Genomic DNA, 18,015 nt, shown 5'->3' on the forward strand with positions numbered 1-18,015 from the left:
ATTCGCCCATCGCGATCAGCTGCTTGTCCAGCAAAATCCGGAGGCGAACTAGGGAAACTTGAAAAGCAACTGCTCACCAAAATTAAACAGTTTTGAGCCGGAGTCGAAGGAAGGAAAATCGAATCTACAGAAATGCGAACCAGCCATCGGTCACCAGACCGACGATTCGGCTGTGGTCCATTAGTCGGTCGGTCGCTGAACGAAAATGCATCCATAATGGATGCGGGCCAAAGTTTGTTTGCAGCCGCGGCCAGCGATATTTCTTGGCTCATTGATAAACGGAAAACTTTCTCCTCGCCTTCTGGACCTCTTTGCTTCGAAATGGATCGATGGTAAAGTTGGATCGAACATCGGACTCCCCCAGTGGAAGTGGTTGACTCATCAAAAGCAGAAAGCACAAAAGTTGTGTAATCAACCAGTAAGCGAAGGATAACTTCTGCAAGAGAGATTGCACAATAGGCACCATTATCCGGCCGGAAGCGGGAGAGCGAACTTGCGCGGAGGTATTAAAACAAGACCGCGAGCCGATGCAGAACCCATATCCGACGGTGACGGCAACGACGACGACAGTTGAGTTAGCCATGTCGAAGTGGTTTGATAGGCAGAAGAACTCCTTCCTGAAGCAACGGCCTTCGTTTCTCCAGGCACCGAGCGTTGAAAGCAAGCAGTTCGAGCAGTTGTTCCGGTATGCGTTCAATTGTTTCCGCCTTTTTGCGCTAACTCCCGGTCAGATGACGAGCCAGAAGGAGGGCTTTGTGGTGCGCGATACTCGCTGGATGAAGCTGACCGTTAGTGTGCTGGTTGTGCTGGTCTGGATCGCATTGGTGGAGTCGTTTCGAGTGGATTACGGAACTGCGTTGATCACCGGAATCGCGAATCACATCCAGCTCATCACGAACACGATCGCACTCACGGTGGCCTGGATCGTTCCTCAGCTGAAGGCGTCCGAGTTGCAGGCGATCCTCGAGGGATACCTGGTCATCGACCGGGAGCTCAGTAGCTACAAGCTCCCGGATCTAACGCGGCCGACCAAGGGCAACTTCCTGCTTCGCTACGGATTGGTCCTGCTGGGACTAACATTTCTAGTCGCGTACGATGGTTTCGTGAGCTTCGGGAAGCCACACTCCCCACCGGAGTGGTACTGGCTGGCCACTCAGATACCCTTCGTCGTGCAGGCGATGGGTATTTTCCACGCGTTTCTCCTCATCAGCTGGCTCCACGAACGGTTCCAGCACCTGAACGCCTTGGTCGAGCAATACTACCGTCAAGGGCTTGAGTTCAGCGCCAAGAAGGTCGCCACCGCTTTTGCCACTCCGATCAAGCTGACCGATGGGTCGGCCCTTGTCAACGTGGTGCTGGACGATACCTCCAACCGGCGGGAACTCGCCGACGATCTGCAGATCCTCGCCATCGTTTCACGCTCCATCGACCTGGCGGAGAAGATTGAGTCCTACTTTGGCCCACTTTTCCTCACCGTCTATACGGCGCTCTTTACGGTGACCACGATCCAGTCGTACTACTGCTACCTACACCTCAACTCCATCGACGAACGGCGGGGACTTTCGGTCGAGTCACTCGTCCTCTCCGGAGGCATCATCCTAGCGAACGTCATCGCCATCGTCGCGCTGCCGTTCATCTGCGAGCGTGTCGAGCAGGAGTCGAAGCTGCTGATGTCCTTCCTATCCAAGCTGTCGATGAGACCAGGGCAACAGGCACAGCATTCGTCCATCTGGTTCTCGAACCTGATCGCGAGCGTTCGCTTCTCGGCGCTCGGTTTCTTCACCATCAACTACAACATGCTCTCCGGGGTAAGTGAATCACGGTGTAGGCAATACAGTTTACATGCCACTGAGGACGAGTTTCTTTACAGCTGGTGGCCGGTTTAGTCACCTACTTGATCATCTTCATTCAGTTCAACTCGATGGTGCCGGCTGGCAAAGACGACCTCCATTTCGCCCGCTCCAAGAACCCCAGACCACAGATGGATTCAAACTAGAGTTCCTTTGACTCGGCAAAAGACGACGCCAAGATGTCTGGATATCGCGAAAGAAAGCACTTCTCATTGATTCCAAACAAAGAACCAAACAACAGCACCAACTTTAACTACCTCCACTGGCACGTTTATCAATAAATCAAAAGCATTCTTATGCCCGATACCGATCTCTTCTATCCGACGCTATCTCAAGGACCCCGGAAGTAGCACCTGCACTCGAACCAGAAGACCTGCATGCATTGTGCATCTCGAGGACATCCGGGCCAGCCCACCCTTTCCCTTTCGCCATCGGGAAAGTTAAAAGAGGATTTACCCCCTTTTCTTCTTTGTTTCACATCTCCATTGAGCGAGCAAGGAAACCCTTCGACAACCGACCAATTGCTGGGCAACAAAGCCCCCGGGGGACGATGCACCGGTTGAAGAGTGCACAAAACAATGGCCAATCGCTTCACCGGAATGGTTCACCGGCAGCTCTCAATTATGAAGAATACCCTGACTTAGACTGTTCAAAAGAATCCCTCCTTCATGGCTTGCTTGGCAATTGTGTTGGGCGTTGGTTTAATCTCTTTTCTTCAAAACTCAAACCACTTGTGCCCACTCGAACCTTATTTTTTTTTTTTTTTTAAGAAAAGTCCCTGCTAATTCAAACTTTCCCGATGAGGAAAAGTGTCGTTTGTTATTCCTTCCCGTCAAAAGCCAGTTCACCATGGAAGATTGTATGGTACATTGGGAAAATCATAGCCTTTTGTTCGGGAGTTATGCAACGAACCAATCGACTCTATGGTTACGTACTTCGGATTCTGGGAAAAACAGTTAAGCATCTCGGGGAAATGAACGAAATTTCTATTATTATCAGTTTTTCCAGCATTTTACCGATATGCAATCAGCCTGAGTACGTCATGAATAAGGTATCGATGCTGGAAATATCCATCAGAAGAGGGCAGTTTTGACATGATGCAACTGTCCGGATGTTTCACACCGATGATTGCCACAGTATACCTCATACTTCCTAATGGACGTTGGAAACAGTTTGTTAACAGCAAACGAGTCCGAGCGAGAGAAGCAAACCACTCAGTGGCAGAGGCAAGGCCACTTGGTCCGGAACGTTTCGCAAGCAAATGGTTGATGAGAATTTAATTTCTTTTCCATTTTCCGTAGCTCCTGACGTAATGAAATCCGTTCCGTCAGCTTTCATTCGACAGAACGGTGCTGCAAGCAGTTCATCATTCGCCACCGGAAAGTAAATGACCGACATTTAAAGCAAATCTTCGCAATAATTAAAAGCTACACTCGTTTCTCATAAAGTAGACAAGGTCTTGTGCAGCTGACGCACGTCTAAAGCATCCTAGAGCCATGTATTTTTCAGCTCCTTTTTTTGCTCCTACAACCTTCACGCGCCAATAATCCAAGTCGTTTACATACCTTTCTTTTAATCGCTACCACTCGAAGAGCGTGGGAAAGTGTTTTCAATTAACGAATATCGCACCTCTCGGGAGGGTCGGGAAAAAGAGAGGTAATTCAAACCGTGCCACGAGGTTAAGATTCCAGACGAGCGAACTACGATAGCCACTCTGTTAAGTCGCACCCCGTACCTCACATCGCGCCGTTATATCCAATGGCCGGGAAAATCCTTTCGACGAAGGCGGGAAAATATCCGAACCTTCATCACCTCCCCCCCCCCCACCCCCCCCCCCCACCCCTCGGAGTCGGTGGAAGAGATGGCTTTTCCCGGTGGCACACTTTCCACGTTCTGGCTGGAAGGAAAATTAAAATTTTTATTATAAACAACAAACGGAAATATTTAAACTTTCACGTTCCGGCCCCCCCGCGCACGGTAGGAAAAACCCGTTCTGCTGGTTCCTACCTTTTCCGGTGGTTCCGGTTCCCGCAGTTCGTCGAGTAAGTCGTGGGAGGGAAAGAGACAGGAAGACAACGAGCTGCACAACGTGCTGAAGCCGCCCATCGGTGGCAACTTTTTCTCATTAAAAACATTATTAAAGTTAGATCGTTTCCTTCGTGATTTTTACGAGATCGTCGCCTCGTTTTCCTTTTCGTCCTTCCCGACATGTTTTGTTGTTGTCGTTGTGCGATTTAGTGGGGCGGGAACGGGATGGAGGTAACCATTTTCAGAATTACTCTCCAAATTTACTACCGAAGGGAGAAAGGAAGCCTTCAAAACTGCACAAAGAGAGAGAGAGAGAGTTCGACTAACGTTGCTGGGAATTATTTTGTTTAGTTCTACTCCCTCAATACAACCAAGACCAGGAAAAAAAACTGTACGGCAATCATCAGCATAGAAAGTCATCCCGAACCGAACGAGGTGGAATAAAATGAAGGAAAGGAGTGTAAAACATATTTCATTCTCATTACTCTCCGACACATGCTGCAAATAGTCATGTTCGGATCTCGTTCCCCGAAATTCCGTTCCCTTTTTGTATTCATTTGATTCGAAAAATCGCGTCAAAACTGCATATTTTCCGCGAAACTTTTCCACCCCGATCCCGTCCCCCGGATGGCTTGACTTTTCCGCGTGGATATTTGCATAGTAGCTGCGAGTTTCACGTTGGCCGGAATGCTATTTGCAACGTCATCAACATTCTTCAAACAACAGCGACCAGTGCTGACCAAAGGGCGACCAACTCGCCCGGCTCGAGGGAACAACAACTAACAACGCGTTTTTTCTGAGTTTTTGGTTCTTTGTTTTTTTAGTTTTTCCACACGACGCGGCATTAAATTCTCCACGGGAGGAAAGTTGTGACGGCTGCGCTCAATGGTTCATTGCAAAATAAATGGACACTTTTAATTGAAAAGGATACGGCAAATGGAGGAAACTAACGAGGAAGCAGGATCAGGGCAGAACCGAGAGCCCCGGGAAAAGGGTTTTCCCCCCACCGAGCGAAGGAAGAGAGTGAAAACCGCATTCAAGCAAATGGCGACAGTGCTGACCCATTAAAAACATATGCTTTTAATTACTTTCCACTCTCGTCACACGGCGCTGTTGTTTACTGTTTCTCGGTGCGCTATTTAAACAGGACTTTGCCAAATGAATGATGCATTTGCAGGAAATCCTGGCGGTAACAAAGGCGTTTCCGATGATAAGCGAGCGCACCAATAAATCGTGCAACTATAGAAATGCGCCCATTGTTGATCAATAGGGTGAACAAGGCGAAAGAAATCACTCACGAACGCTTATAGCGTGCGATCGAGATAATGTCCGACTCAAAGGGGATCCTTGGCGATAGGAGTAATGAGCAATTAAAGTCATCACTTACCAAGGAATCCGGGGAACAACAAAACATAAGCTCCAGCTCGCCTAGATAGCTCCACACAATAAGCACGACCGGAAACCGGGGACAAATGCTTCAGGTGCATTCCCATGGCGATCCCAAACAATTCAGGGAGAACCAGGGGGGCGGGTTTCCGGGAGACGAACCACAGGAAATGATAAGCGTGCACCAAAGTAACGACCTGCCCGGGCACTTTCCCTGGAAGGAAGAAGACAAAACGGTAAGCGGAAGCTTCCGGTCTCCCTCTGGGAGTGGAATCGTAAAGCAGCGGATTCTGATAATCGCCACATAAAGCAGGAAGCAGCCCTGAGGATGGGAAAGGGTACAATGTCGGCCAGCGACCCTTTAAGATAATCCATTGTTCACGATGCCGGGGCCGCGGATCTCCAGCGGATTCCGTTGATTAACAACTTATTGTCAGTAGAAGTCATCTTCTGAGCAAATGTCGCCGTCGACAAGGACTTGCGACGATGTATTCTGTTGAATATTTCAACGCTATACGCGGATATATCCTAAGAGTAAACAGAACTTGAGTTCCAGTACAAGATAACTTGTATCCATTTCATCCATTTCGCTTTTGCTTGGTATCAGCTAGGAGTTACCAAAATAAATTCTGAACCACATCATGAAAACGCGTCACGAAACGTTGGCATTTTGACGGATTGTTCGGCAATCCTGGAGTTCCGCACTATAACTAAGGGTTTAAGCAACAAAAACACCATCCCCGAAAGCTGTCGGGCAGCTCGCTTTGAACGCATCGGCCAATTGACATGCTGATAAGCGGCATCTAATAAATAACGCCCACCGGTGCAGTGTAGCATGACGCTGTTAATTCCAACGACCCGAACGATACCATCACGTGCGGGAAAGCATGCCTCGTTCGGGAGCCATCGTGCGAAAAGTTATCATCATATCCCCGATGGAAAGCGTTCGGGGTCAGAGTCTGCCAGTAATAAACCCGTCCGATGCGCCGGAAAATTCGTCACATTTTCGTCTGATCCCCGGCACAATGGCCGCGGCCTCCGTCTAATGGAGTGTAGGAGCTCGCGTGATTTAAGTCACCCCTTGTACGGCCACGGCCAGCCGAGGACGTGAGTGATGTCACGATGATGCTGATGAGGTCATTGCGAGGAGGATTAAAATTTATATCATTTCACGATCGCGCCACACAATGGCGTCGGTCGGGAAATTCCATCGCAAATTTATGCACAACACAATCCGGAAAGGGATACGAACCAGAGAAGGATGAGAGGGAGAGAGGGATTGGAATTTGACGAAACCGCAGGGCTTTGCAAGTGCGGCGATCGTTATTTAACAAGCTTAAACAACTTTTTGGATGGAAATGAAGTGCGCTTCACAACTGCAGATTGCATCGTAAACGATCCCAAACAAAACCGCAACAAGCCCTGAAGACCAGAGTCTCACGTCAAACCACTGACATTCTGACGTAATGTGTGTTCCCATGACACGCTTTAGCTCTTGCCCCATTTGGAAGAGTCTTTTCACTTCCAATTTAGGTCCAGGAGGTCTGGACATCAAAGACCTGGTTGTCTTTGTGCTCCAAGCGAGGTCAATGAATCCGAACGAAGCAAACAAATGAAATCAAATTGTTGTGCAAATGTTTACCTTTCAACTTCCGGCCCAGGGAGTAGTCCCCGAAGCTCAGGAAACATGGTCCAAACAGATATCAATGGCATATTTATCGAGAAAAGCGGTAGCAAACAAGTATGCAACCCCGAGTGCATGTTCCGTATCGGAAGGATTCGTTTCATTTAACCGAAAGATACGACCGAAACGGAGTGGTCTTTAGGGTTTCTTATGCACCGTTCCTCCCTGCGTGTCCAACGCCAAGGAATCTAATGAAAAAGTTACACCAACTCCCCGTAGCCCCTCTTCCAAGGAAAGTTCTTAAAGGTGATGTTGCGAAAACATTTTCGCTTGGCTCAAGCCCGGATAAACACACAGTGGCAGAGCAAATGAGAAACTGTGTTCCGGTGTCCGATGCGGAACGGAATCACATGCCTTATAGGCACGGGTAAACAACAAGCAAGCCGATCACTTGCCTTTAGACACGAAGCACGAGTGTGAATGAGGTTCAACGAGTTCTGTTTACTTTATCCCTACTCCTCGACCTTTCAACCCACACAACATCCAAGTCCGAGCCTTCCTTCATCTTCAGCAAATGTCCGGCCACGGGCTGGGCTTGAACTGGGACGTTCCTCCATCCCCCGGGCATTTGCAGCCCCGATCGCTTTTATTGGCAACATTCTCTGGCAAACGACTCGACAACTACTGTGCCTCGCCTTGGAATGTTGCTCGATTCTACACTCGGTTCTGCCTTTAGTTCCGGAGTTCGTGAAGAATCCATCCAACGTTTGCCTCCTTATCCCTTATCGTGTTCACACTTCAGTTAAGGCTGCCAGTTCCTAGTTCCTTCTGCTCTAAAACCCGGCTCCTTTCTCCGTCGTTTTTGCTGATGACTTCTGTGAGCTTATGCCTCTCGGAAAGAAATAATTAAATAAGATCACACTTCCTAAATGGCACGGCTTGTGTTTCTTCCCCGCCGAAATCCGCCATCTAAATTCTGTTCGTAATTCTTCCTACGGCTGGTGACTGCTTTGAAATCGTTTTTCTGTGAGAAAGTGGGTGACTTTGCTTTGTCAGCCATCTCAACTCCCCTTTCCCGGAAAAGCTTCTCTTGAACTTGAAGCATCTCAACGTCCTGTCGTAAGACTGCTCGTTTTGCTCGTTGACCAAGGGGAAAATAAAACCTTCCACCGCTCCATCCCCACACACACACACGCAAACACACCCACACAAAGTCGTCCTAATAGCGGTCAAGTATTTACGATTCAAATTAAACAACCAACCACCTCCTGGGTGGGGGCTTTGTCTCCGGGAAAGCCCCGTAGGCTTTGGCTGAGTGCAATCACTCCGGGATCCCTTGCGAAAGGATCCTTCTAGCCGCCTCGGACCACGTGAAAGATTCCCTTTTTATCGGGTGTGAATGATTCGATTAATTTGATGAGCACATTCGGTGCGTTTGTCAGGGAAAGTGCGAGGTGGAAAGGGGCAGTGTAAACAGTCCAGAGATCCGCCAGCGAAAGGTGAACCTTGCGCCATGGAAACATTGACACCACTCTTGACCCTGAACGTTTGTGGGAAGTACCGGCACGGGTGGCTCTTGGCACCCGGAAAGTGTTAAACATAAGCCCCGGCGGAATCATGGAGGCGTTAGGATGCTTTACGCTTCACGGTTTGACGGCAAGAAGCTAGCCGTTGGCTAACACGTTAATCCCACGCGATTAGAGGGCAAGTGGTCGCTGCCTTCGAGCATGTTTCGTGTGAAGCGGTACAAGCACACTTCCACACTAAACGCCTGTCTATTGTTGGTTTGAAGATTCGAACAGTTCGAGGTTGGATAGTTGACTGGTTCCTTGTCCTCAACGGGTTCAACCATTCTCAGGATGAATGTTTTCGGTCGTTAAATTTACTTCGAAACTAAATTTATTTGCTTGGACAACTATTCTACAAATTTAACTCTACGTTTATTATCAGATTTCGTGTTATACTACATTTGTTCCTTGAAATTACATACGTTACTATGGATACCATGGTTTAACTACTTCGCTGTAAAACGTTATGACACTTCGTAGGAAGACAAAATTATAAACACAAATAATCGCATTTGAGATAATTTTCTGCAACCTTTGCCCGAAACACGTACCGAAAGATTTTGATGAGACGTTTGAGCTCTGTAGGCAATTCCATTCCAATTCCACGCTTCAACGCGCCTCATCACAATGATACAACGGTGGTACAATGATTGCACCAGTCACTAAATGTGTTCCTTTCGCCGGCGGAAGCTAATGGCGGTGCGAAGCCGTCCTAGGACCGGCCTGGCGTTGCCGCAAAACGTTGCTGTAACGACCGAACTGGGGACGCCCGTACGTGCGAGCCAGATTGTATGTATGTGTCCTTAAATGAGCGCCCCCTGACACGCCCGTGATCGGCACGTGACATTAACACCTCGCCCGCCTTGATGAGATCGCGACTTGCATCAGTTTTCCCGGGCGGCCGCTTCGGTTCCGCGCGCTTCAAACGTTAATGATGATTTCAGCGACATTCGTACATCCGCCACAGATAGTTCGCGGTAGTGATGGGTTCTCGGAACCGCACTCACCGCCCGGAACCTCTTTTGAGCATCCTTAAAACGGCTCTAAGTCCTGCTTAGCAAAACCCACGATTCCGTCTGGAGCCGTCCGGAGCCGTCCGGAGTCGTCGGAATAGTCGATAGCCGTCCGGAGCCGTCCGGAGCCGTCCGGAGCCGTGCGGAGCCGTCCGGAGCCGTGCGGAGCCGTCCGGAAGCGTGCGGAGTCGTCCAAAGCCGTCTGGAGCCGTCCGGAGTCGTCCAAAGCCGTCTGGAGCCGTCCGAAGCAGCCTGGAGCTGTCCGGAACCTTCCGGAGCCGTCCGGAGCCGTCCGGAGTCGTCGGAATAGTCGGTAGCCGTCCGAAGCAGCCTGGAGCCGTCCGGAACCTTCCGGAGCCGTCCGGAGCCGTTCGGAGCCGTCCGCAGCTGTCCAGAGCCGTCCTAAGCTGTCCGGAGCCGTCCGGAGTCGTTGGAGTCCGGAGCCGGCTCCGGCTATCGACTATTCCGACGACTCCGGACGGCTCCGGCTGCCGACTAGCGGCTCCGGACGGTTCCGGACGGTTCTGAGCTCGGAGTATTGCACCTACCTTCGGAAGCGGTTTCGTTTTTTTGTCAAATTTACCCATCACTAGTTTGCGGGACCTCGCCGGGGCTCGGGTGTGTAACCGAGGGGGGGAACAATAAAGATATCAGCGCGACAGAAAGCATGTTTCCCGGTGCAGTACCCCGGATCGGTGTCATTGCGAACAGAACGATTTCCCTTCAAAACGACGACGCCGCGACGTTTGTGTTTGCTCGGAAAAGTGGAAAGCGTCCGGGGAGGACTTATCGCAACACCACCGCGCGGAATGGTACGCGTTTCAAAAGGTTTGACTGCTTCAATTAACCCACTCTGCGGTCTTCGATTCCAGGCCCAACTAATGTGCGCGTCGCGCTGGTCGCTTCGCTTTTCCACAGCACGCGCTTCCCTTTTTCGGTACGCCAACGTTATCGACGACGACGAACGCAAATGTAGCAGTGAATATTATGCCAATTATCAGCAAAAGCCTTTCCTCAAAACGGCAACGCGGTTTTCCCCCTCTCGCTCCCCACACCACGCCCGCGGGGAAAACCGGGTTGAAAAACGATGTTTTAGTGAATTCAACCACTCGAACGTCAGTCGTGTTTACTGACTCCCGGGCTTACGGGCTCGAGTAGTTGTACATCTAAATTGTAAATTAATTTTACCAAAAACTCTCCAACCCTCAACGCCGAGGGGAAAACTCAATTTCATATCATCACCTCCGCGCGGTGCGATCGTTTTTCCTGCCTGCCTGCCGCGGGCGAAAATTGGAGTCGAATTTCCCCCGAAACCCTTCTAGGGGCTAATACCTAGGGCTCGAAAAGCGGGGGTTTTCCCGCGTGAGTTCTCGTACATCATCTTGTAGCGGTGGGTGGGCGGTACGACCACAAGCGAACCCCGTACGCTTCGAACACAAAATCAAGCAGCATTATTTGCTTTCAAATCACACACAAGTTTCCATTTCCATTAACACGCGCGAGGAAATTATCCGGCGCGAAGGCGAAGACACAATCGGGCGTATTATTTCCCGAACAATAGGCCCCCAATTTTGAAAGGGCCCCACTTTTCGGAGTGCCCCAGCCCTTTTGGGAGTATCATTATCAGACATCCGGTATTTGTTTATCCGAGGGCAAGTTATTCAGTTCTGGCAAAATGGCTTCCGAACGGGGCAAACGAAGCCCGTTCCGTTCCGTTCCGAGCCCAACTGAAATAAATGCTTCATTGTCCACTATTACTATCCCGTTTGGTTTCCTCTCTCCCTCTCTCCCTCTCTCGCATGGGAGCAGAAAATGTGTGAACATTAAAAGTGAGAGAAAGCCTAACGCAGCCTTTCAACGCCTAATTTACAAACGATTTCAACTGCGAACCATAACTCACCCTAAATAGCCTAGAAAGTGGTGGGTAATTTATCACCCGGCCTGCAAATGATGTTACCGAACCGGGCCAAGCTGTATGTGTGTGTGTGTGTCGTGGTGCCCGTGGGGCTTTGCAAAAGTATCGTACTTGTACTTTTTTTCTCCCCCCGTTGGGCTCCAAAGGAACTCTCACCCAAACGCAGAAAGCACGAGATCGAACCGAAACGAAATCCCCAGCAAATGAATGGTGGATGAGCATATCTCTCTCCCCCGCGGGCCTCCCACCCACCCACCAACCTACCTCCAGACCAACGCCATTACATTCGGCAGTTGCTATTAATTTAAAACACCCATTTTGGGCACTATTAGAGCTCGCCAGGGTTTTCCTTCCGATGCGCATCCGGTTTTCCTTTCCGTTCCCTCCTCCACGAACACGGACGGTTCGTGCCAAGTGAAATCAATCGTTTCACTTATTATCTCACGCCTGCGGCACCCGTGGGGCTTTCTCAAAGACGTCGAAGGAAAACCCATCACTTCCTTCCCCCGCGTTTTTCCCACGTTTCCCACGCGGGATCTGATTGTTTCTCAATTCTCGATGCATTCATCTTGGGACGAGGAGAAAATAAATGTTGATCGTAGATTAAATTTCGTGTCTATTTCGAGCAAATCGATATCCCTCCACACCGAACAACACGAACGGTTTCACCGAACAGTGGGCTTTTCCGGCTCGTTTGAGCAAAAGTTTGCCCTGAATGAGGAATTGGTTTCCGCGCGCCAAGACAATTTAGTATCAATTTATAAATCTTTACCATAAGAAACAATTCTCTTTCACTTCCATGCATGGGGTTTTGGGCAATAAATTGTACCTGTTTTTATCCGATCCTGGTGCGAGTGTTTGCAGCACATAATCCACACTGTCGTTGTGTTGTTCTCCAACCGAACTGCCGACACCGATGAAGCGCGAAAACATAAATTATCATTTTGATTGTGTTTTACGTTCCACAGTACAACCTATCAACATCTTTCATCCCACCTCTCCAACGGAAAAACTCTCTACCAGAAAATGTCTTTCCACAGACAATCATCATGACGATGATAACAACTACATCTGGATAGCCGAGAACAAGGTGCGAGGCTTACATCGCCCGAGCTTTCCCGCTTGTTTTTGCCTTTCTCTTTGCCGTGCCCAAAGACACATCGGTTATCTCGATTGACGCTGTAAGCGATCGTTTACGGAAAACTGGGTTTAGTTTTTCCGACCCCACCGGCTTCACGATGGATGTGTTTCTTCAGGCAGAAAAAACTCGGACGACAGACGACCCGAAAGGAAAAACATCGAAACTGGAATAACCACCGGAAGCATCACATCACTTTATTATTAGCGACCACGTGGCGATAAAAATAAACTTCTGCCATTCCTTCACAACTCACACACACACACACACGAAGGACAGTTTGCTGGCTTCTATTGTTTTCCTTTTTGCCGTTCCTAGCCGTTCGGTTTCGCCCGGACGCCCTTTTGCCGACCGATTGCCGACTTCGGTGACAGATAGATAGCTTCATTATTTCTTATTTCCGGTCAAAATAATTGAAATTTCCACCGCTCCGTGCGCCGTTTCTCCCTCTTAGCGACATGTTTGATGTGCCTTTTGTTGGGGAAATTGGAGCCCGGTTTCTTTACGTTCCCGTACTTTGGAAGATATTTTGACAGTCACTCGGGGTCCACACTGCAGCGCGACGTCCCGTTTCAAAAGTAGCCCAGTTTCGGCAGAACAATCGCGCAAGCAAAGCGCGACAGAGGTAGGGGAGTATGTGGAAATATGTATTACGCAATTGGAGCGCAAACTCGGCTCAAAAATTTTATGTATTTGGACGTAGTAATGCATGATACTTGTTTAGCTACATATTTTATGCACCCTTCTTCTTCTTCTTTTATGCGAGTCGGGGTATATCCTCCTACGTTAAGTCGAACGTTAGTTCCCTTACTCGTACTCAGAGGCATACCGACTCTGACACGAGCTCCTATGCAGGGGCTCGTGCTGTAGGACCGACTGTGACAGCCATATGTCCATTTTATGCACCCTGAGTGAGTTTGGCGCTTCTACATTTGAAATTTACTGAGAAAATAACCTAAAACAAACATCGACGATATTTTGCCCCACCGTAGGAGGTATATATTTCTCCGTCATCTCCTACTTGTTGAAGAGCTGTTTGTTTACGTTTCGGCACCTGAAAAAACTTTGGTAAAAATATCAATTAAAACTGAGTTACATTTGTGAAGGCTAGAAATAAGTAGTACAACGAAAAATCCGATGTTTCGTGGAGAATATTGCCCGTTTTGTTCGCGTTTGTGTTTCGGTTTGTTTACGTTTTGTCCAGCTGTCGGCTTGTTTTCGTTTCGAATTGACATTTGACAAGAGCAAGCGTGACGTCGCGTTTTTCGCTGTTTCTACACCAGCGCGGTTTGTGCGACACTTTTTTTGTATGGAGTTTAGCCGCCTGTCAGGCGACGTCGCGTTTCGTGACGGGACGTCGCGCCGTAATGTGGAACCCGAGTTAGTGACGCTAGAGCGGGCAGACGTAAGAGATGTTATCATTTAATTTCATCCCACGAAGGATCGTTTTACGATTACTTGGTGCTTATGCTGGACCAGTGTGCATAAGGAAAGCACAACTTCACCCCCACCGGACCATCAAAAAGCGTTCGCTGTGTCTCATTATACAGATATCACGAATAAATACATATTTCGTTGGTCGCTTCGGACCCCGCTTCCTTTCCCCGTTTCCGAGTCAAAACACAAAACTGCATCTCATAAAACGAAATGTAGCGCCATTATTCGCATCTCGTTTAACCTTCACCAAACCGGAACTTCCGCACTAATCGAGTGCAGCCGACGCGGTTCCATTCCCGTCGTGCCAGGCTCCGAAAAGGGATACGAAAGCTGGTCCGTTGGCCAGCTTTCGGTTTCGGAGTTCATGCGGCGATCATTCCTTTCGGGAGGATTCTTTCTTGTTGGACCGGTGCTCGCTCGGTGCTTCTTTTCTCCCGGGTTTGTGAATGCGGGGTTTTGTGTGTTGTGTGCGGTTTTTTCCGGGGGCAGCCGAGAAAATGGACGAGGTGCATCCCGCCGAGAAGCTATATTTACGTTTATGTCTTCCTTTTCCTCTCCAGAAAAAAGGGCCACCCCAAAAGAGGGCGGTGAAAAGATGCACACGGCGTTTTCCTTTGCCCGTTTTCCCCTTTGTGCAGCAAACGTCTCTCCCCCTCCTTTTGCAAGCCCACTGAACAACAAAACGAAATATAAAACGATATAACCAGGAAAAGTTGTTTCCTCAACCACTTTACAATTCATGACGGTTGGGCAAAAATTGAACGAATACTGAAAAGGACCGAAACCCAATCCTCCCCTCCACCCAGCTCCCGAAATTCACTTCTCGGCGCAGTGAATGTATTTCTTTTGACCGCAACATCTCCCCCTCCCCCTCCCCTGGTCGGTCCACAGGTCATTAGTTTTGATCGCCGAAGCGCCGACCACAAATTTCATTTCAACCCACCGCGCCTTTTTTTTGCGGGATGATTATTTCGACTCGCCGGGGGTAAAGAAAATGTATTCCAAATGTGCCGAGCGAAGCTGAACGTCTATTGGGATCGAGTTCGGTGCGAGTTTATGTTTGCTCACGTATATTTTGACCCACAAGCAAGCCGAAGACCGAAGAAGGAGAAGGAAGGGAAAAACCACCAAAGCCACTCATATTCACTGGACTGCCGGGGAACTAGGAGGAATCCTCCTTTTTTTTCCTCCGCGGGCGGAAAAACTGGAAAAGATTTATACGCCGTCTCCACCGACGCTCCTAAGTAAACAAGGGGCGGGAAAAGGGTTTTCCGCAAGCTGCAACCCCGGTACAATGGCGTTATCTCGTACATCAAACGCCCAGGAGAAGATGCTGATATGTGGCCCAAATGAGGGCAACACTTTTTCACCATTTTCCACATGCACGGTGTGATGGAAGATCGCTGGTGATTGAATGAAAGGGACGCGAACCACTCGGTTGAAAGCAGCTCATTTTCCACTTCCACTTTCGGCGGGAAAAAAAAGGCCAACCAGCCACCCACGAGCCCTTGGATTAGTATGCAAATTTCCCCCCCCGCAAATGGTCAGGTACGGAACGGAAAGGTTTTTCCCCCTTTCCGGGAAAAAAGGTTGAGTTTACTTAGGTCGATGCTAAGTACTACTTGAGCTACCGGGGAGGATTCTTTGCGTCCACATGTGGCTTCAATTTTTCGGTCAAGCGTCACGAAACGGTGCCCCATGAATAAAGGAAAAATGGCCGTGTTGCGTTGCCTAAATCAGTCTGCTGCTGCGTACGTTTTTCCTTTTCTGACCCGTTGGTTTTTTTTTCCCCCGGCTGCCGCTCAATTGGCCGATGATTACAATCAGTTGACTTTGGAGCCTTTTTTCCTCACCCAAGGGACGAGTTAAACGATGCGGTACGCCTTTCATCAAGGTAAAACTAGAGTAGGATAATTGCGAAACTAGTTTACTCAACGCACGCACGTGTGAAACACACACAAGAGTCGATGTTGAAGAAGCTTATTAAAATGTGAAAACCCTAACCCAACGAACAAACAGTAATATAAATTTAGTCCAGGACACAACAAAACGCAACGACTTGACTTCGGCACGTTCACACCGGTGTGGGAACGCTGGAGGAAAAGGCCGGAAAATAGCATACCGGGCAGTTTTGGCTTATTGCACGCCCACCAACCCGCACGCCTTTCTAACAATTGAAGTTTAATTCCTTGAGTAAATTTATCATCCCAACATTGTTCATATTGGCTCGTGTGTGTAATCAGAGGAGTGCATTCGCTCACGCATCGTCCCGTCCTCCTTCTCCTCCTTCACGTTCCCACTGTTTCTACGCATTGTCCAATCGCCTACGCCTGCGATACATTGTTTTCGTAATGAATTTATGGCCGGTACGTATTTAATCCAACGCACGAGGAAAATCGACCGATATTGCCGTTCGGGTTCCTAGGGTTTCGATTCGATTAGTGCACCTTCGATGGGATTCCATCCGGAAAAGCCCCACAATGCCACACGTATGTGTACGGGGACTCCCTGCCCTACTGTCCGTTTATTTTCAGTGCAGCGTAATTGAGGGTCCCAACTGTGAATTTTCCACCCCGGGAAGCCCGGTTTGGCTACTCCCTGGATGGTTTAGAAAATTCCATTTCCGAACCAATTCCCAGCGTTGCAGGTCGTATTTACCATCAGACATCATAATTTAGGTGATTTTCACTTGGGATCGAAACCATAAAATGGACACCTAAATTGACACACGATGTACATGTGATATTTTTAAATTTATTTGAATTTTCCCTTCCCGGTGGGAGCCTGGAATCCTTTCCTGAAAGTTCATTCCTTCTTTTTGTGACCTAATTTCATTTCGTAAAATTGTTGATCATACTCAGTAACGATGTTTTAATCGGGTTGCTTTGACGGGAAAAATCATTCCTCGACATGCTTACGAGTATTCAAATTAATTTCGAGCTGCGGAAACAATTCCTTTTCCGTTGCTTCCGGTCGGGCCCGACTTTCCCCCCAGCGAAGGCCCTCGTCCCGTGCTATCTTACGCCACTTTGCTTGTGCAGTCTTCCCCCCCCCCCCCCCCCCACCTCAGGGAAAATATTCCCTCCCCCCCCGATTCACCGACGCAAATAGAACGTAAAGCGGACGCTTTTCCGCAATGCATAATACGCGCGGCTAAAACCGGAAGCTGCCGATTTCATGGCGGCCACCCGACCGGCAGACAGTTGCAAGTCGGGGATTCTCGAGCCCGCGGAAAAGCGGGGAAACACGAGGCCACCGTGGGACCCCGGGAAAATGGGCTGCAAAGGTTTGCCTGTGTAAATAGCTGGTATTTGCATTAAATCAACACTTTGCCTCGCTGAACATGGGGAACATGAACGCAGGGGGTGGTAGTGGTGGTGGGGGTGGTAAAGTTGGTTCTGCACGAACGTGTCTTGTGGAAATGCTGCGGTGCGTGCTGCGGCGGATCGTAACGGAACGCCCTACCTTTCACTCGCTATTATGCGGACGGAAGGATTTATCCGCAACTTCTCCATACACGCTTCACGGCGTCTTCCTGAAGGCCCCTCCTACCCTCCCCTACCCCCTCAGCTCAACTTCCGGCGAGCCCAAGCGACTGGTGGCTCCTTAAGGTGTAAAATTCCTGGAAAAGCTTCCGCTTTTCGGCATTTCTGTTGCGTCCGACGTGCTGAACGGTTGGCCGCAAGCGCAAGTCAGGCGATAAACATATTTATGAGGTTTTTATGTCAACTGTACATGATATATGCTGCTGGAATGTAAATTAGCGTTGAACGCTGCTGCTATTGCCACTAACAAGCCGGAGCATTCCGACCACGCTAAGCGATCGCGCGAAAGGGTGTAACCGTCACCTGAAACCTGGTGGCCATATTTTGCTTTCACCCACTTTGTCTGCTTTTTCTGAAGGGAAAACTTCGTTACGGTAGGAAAATCGGGAGGGGTGAAAAGTGACAGCTAAATTGTTTACCTCCGAAAGGAATTGATTTTGTTGAATCTTGAACGAGATCAGATGCAAATATCAGGGAATTGATTTTATGTAAAGGGGAAATAAAATAAATT

General features: G+C 49.0%; 1 protein-coding gene across 1 annotated transcript; it reads left to right on the forward strand.

Annotated features, from left to right (window-relative positions):
• The first annotated feature begins 527 nt into the window (after positions 1-527).
• LOC131270156 (uncharacterized) lies at positions 528-1,996 on the forward strand. The gene is made up of 2 exons (XM_058272399.1): positions 528-1,808; positions 1,871-1,996. Exons 1-2 carry the CDS (start codon positions 528-530, stop codon positions 1,994-1,996), a joined length of 1,407 nt encoding a protein of 468 aa, XP_058128382.1.
• The last annotated feature ends 16,019 nt before the right edge of the window (positions 1,997-18,015 follow it).

The sequence above is a fragment of the Anopheles coustani genome, chromosome 3, assembly GCF_943734705.1.
Source record: "Anopheles coustani chromosome 3, idAnoCousDA_361_x.2, whole genome shotgun sequence".
Lineage (NCBI taxonomy): Eukaryota > Metazoa > Arthropoda > Insecta > Diptera > Culicidae > Anopheles > Anopheles coustani.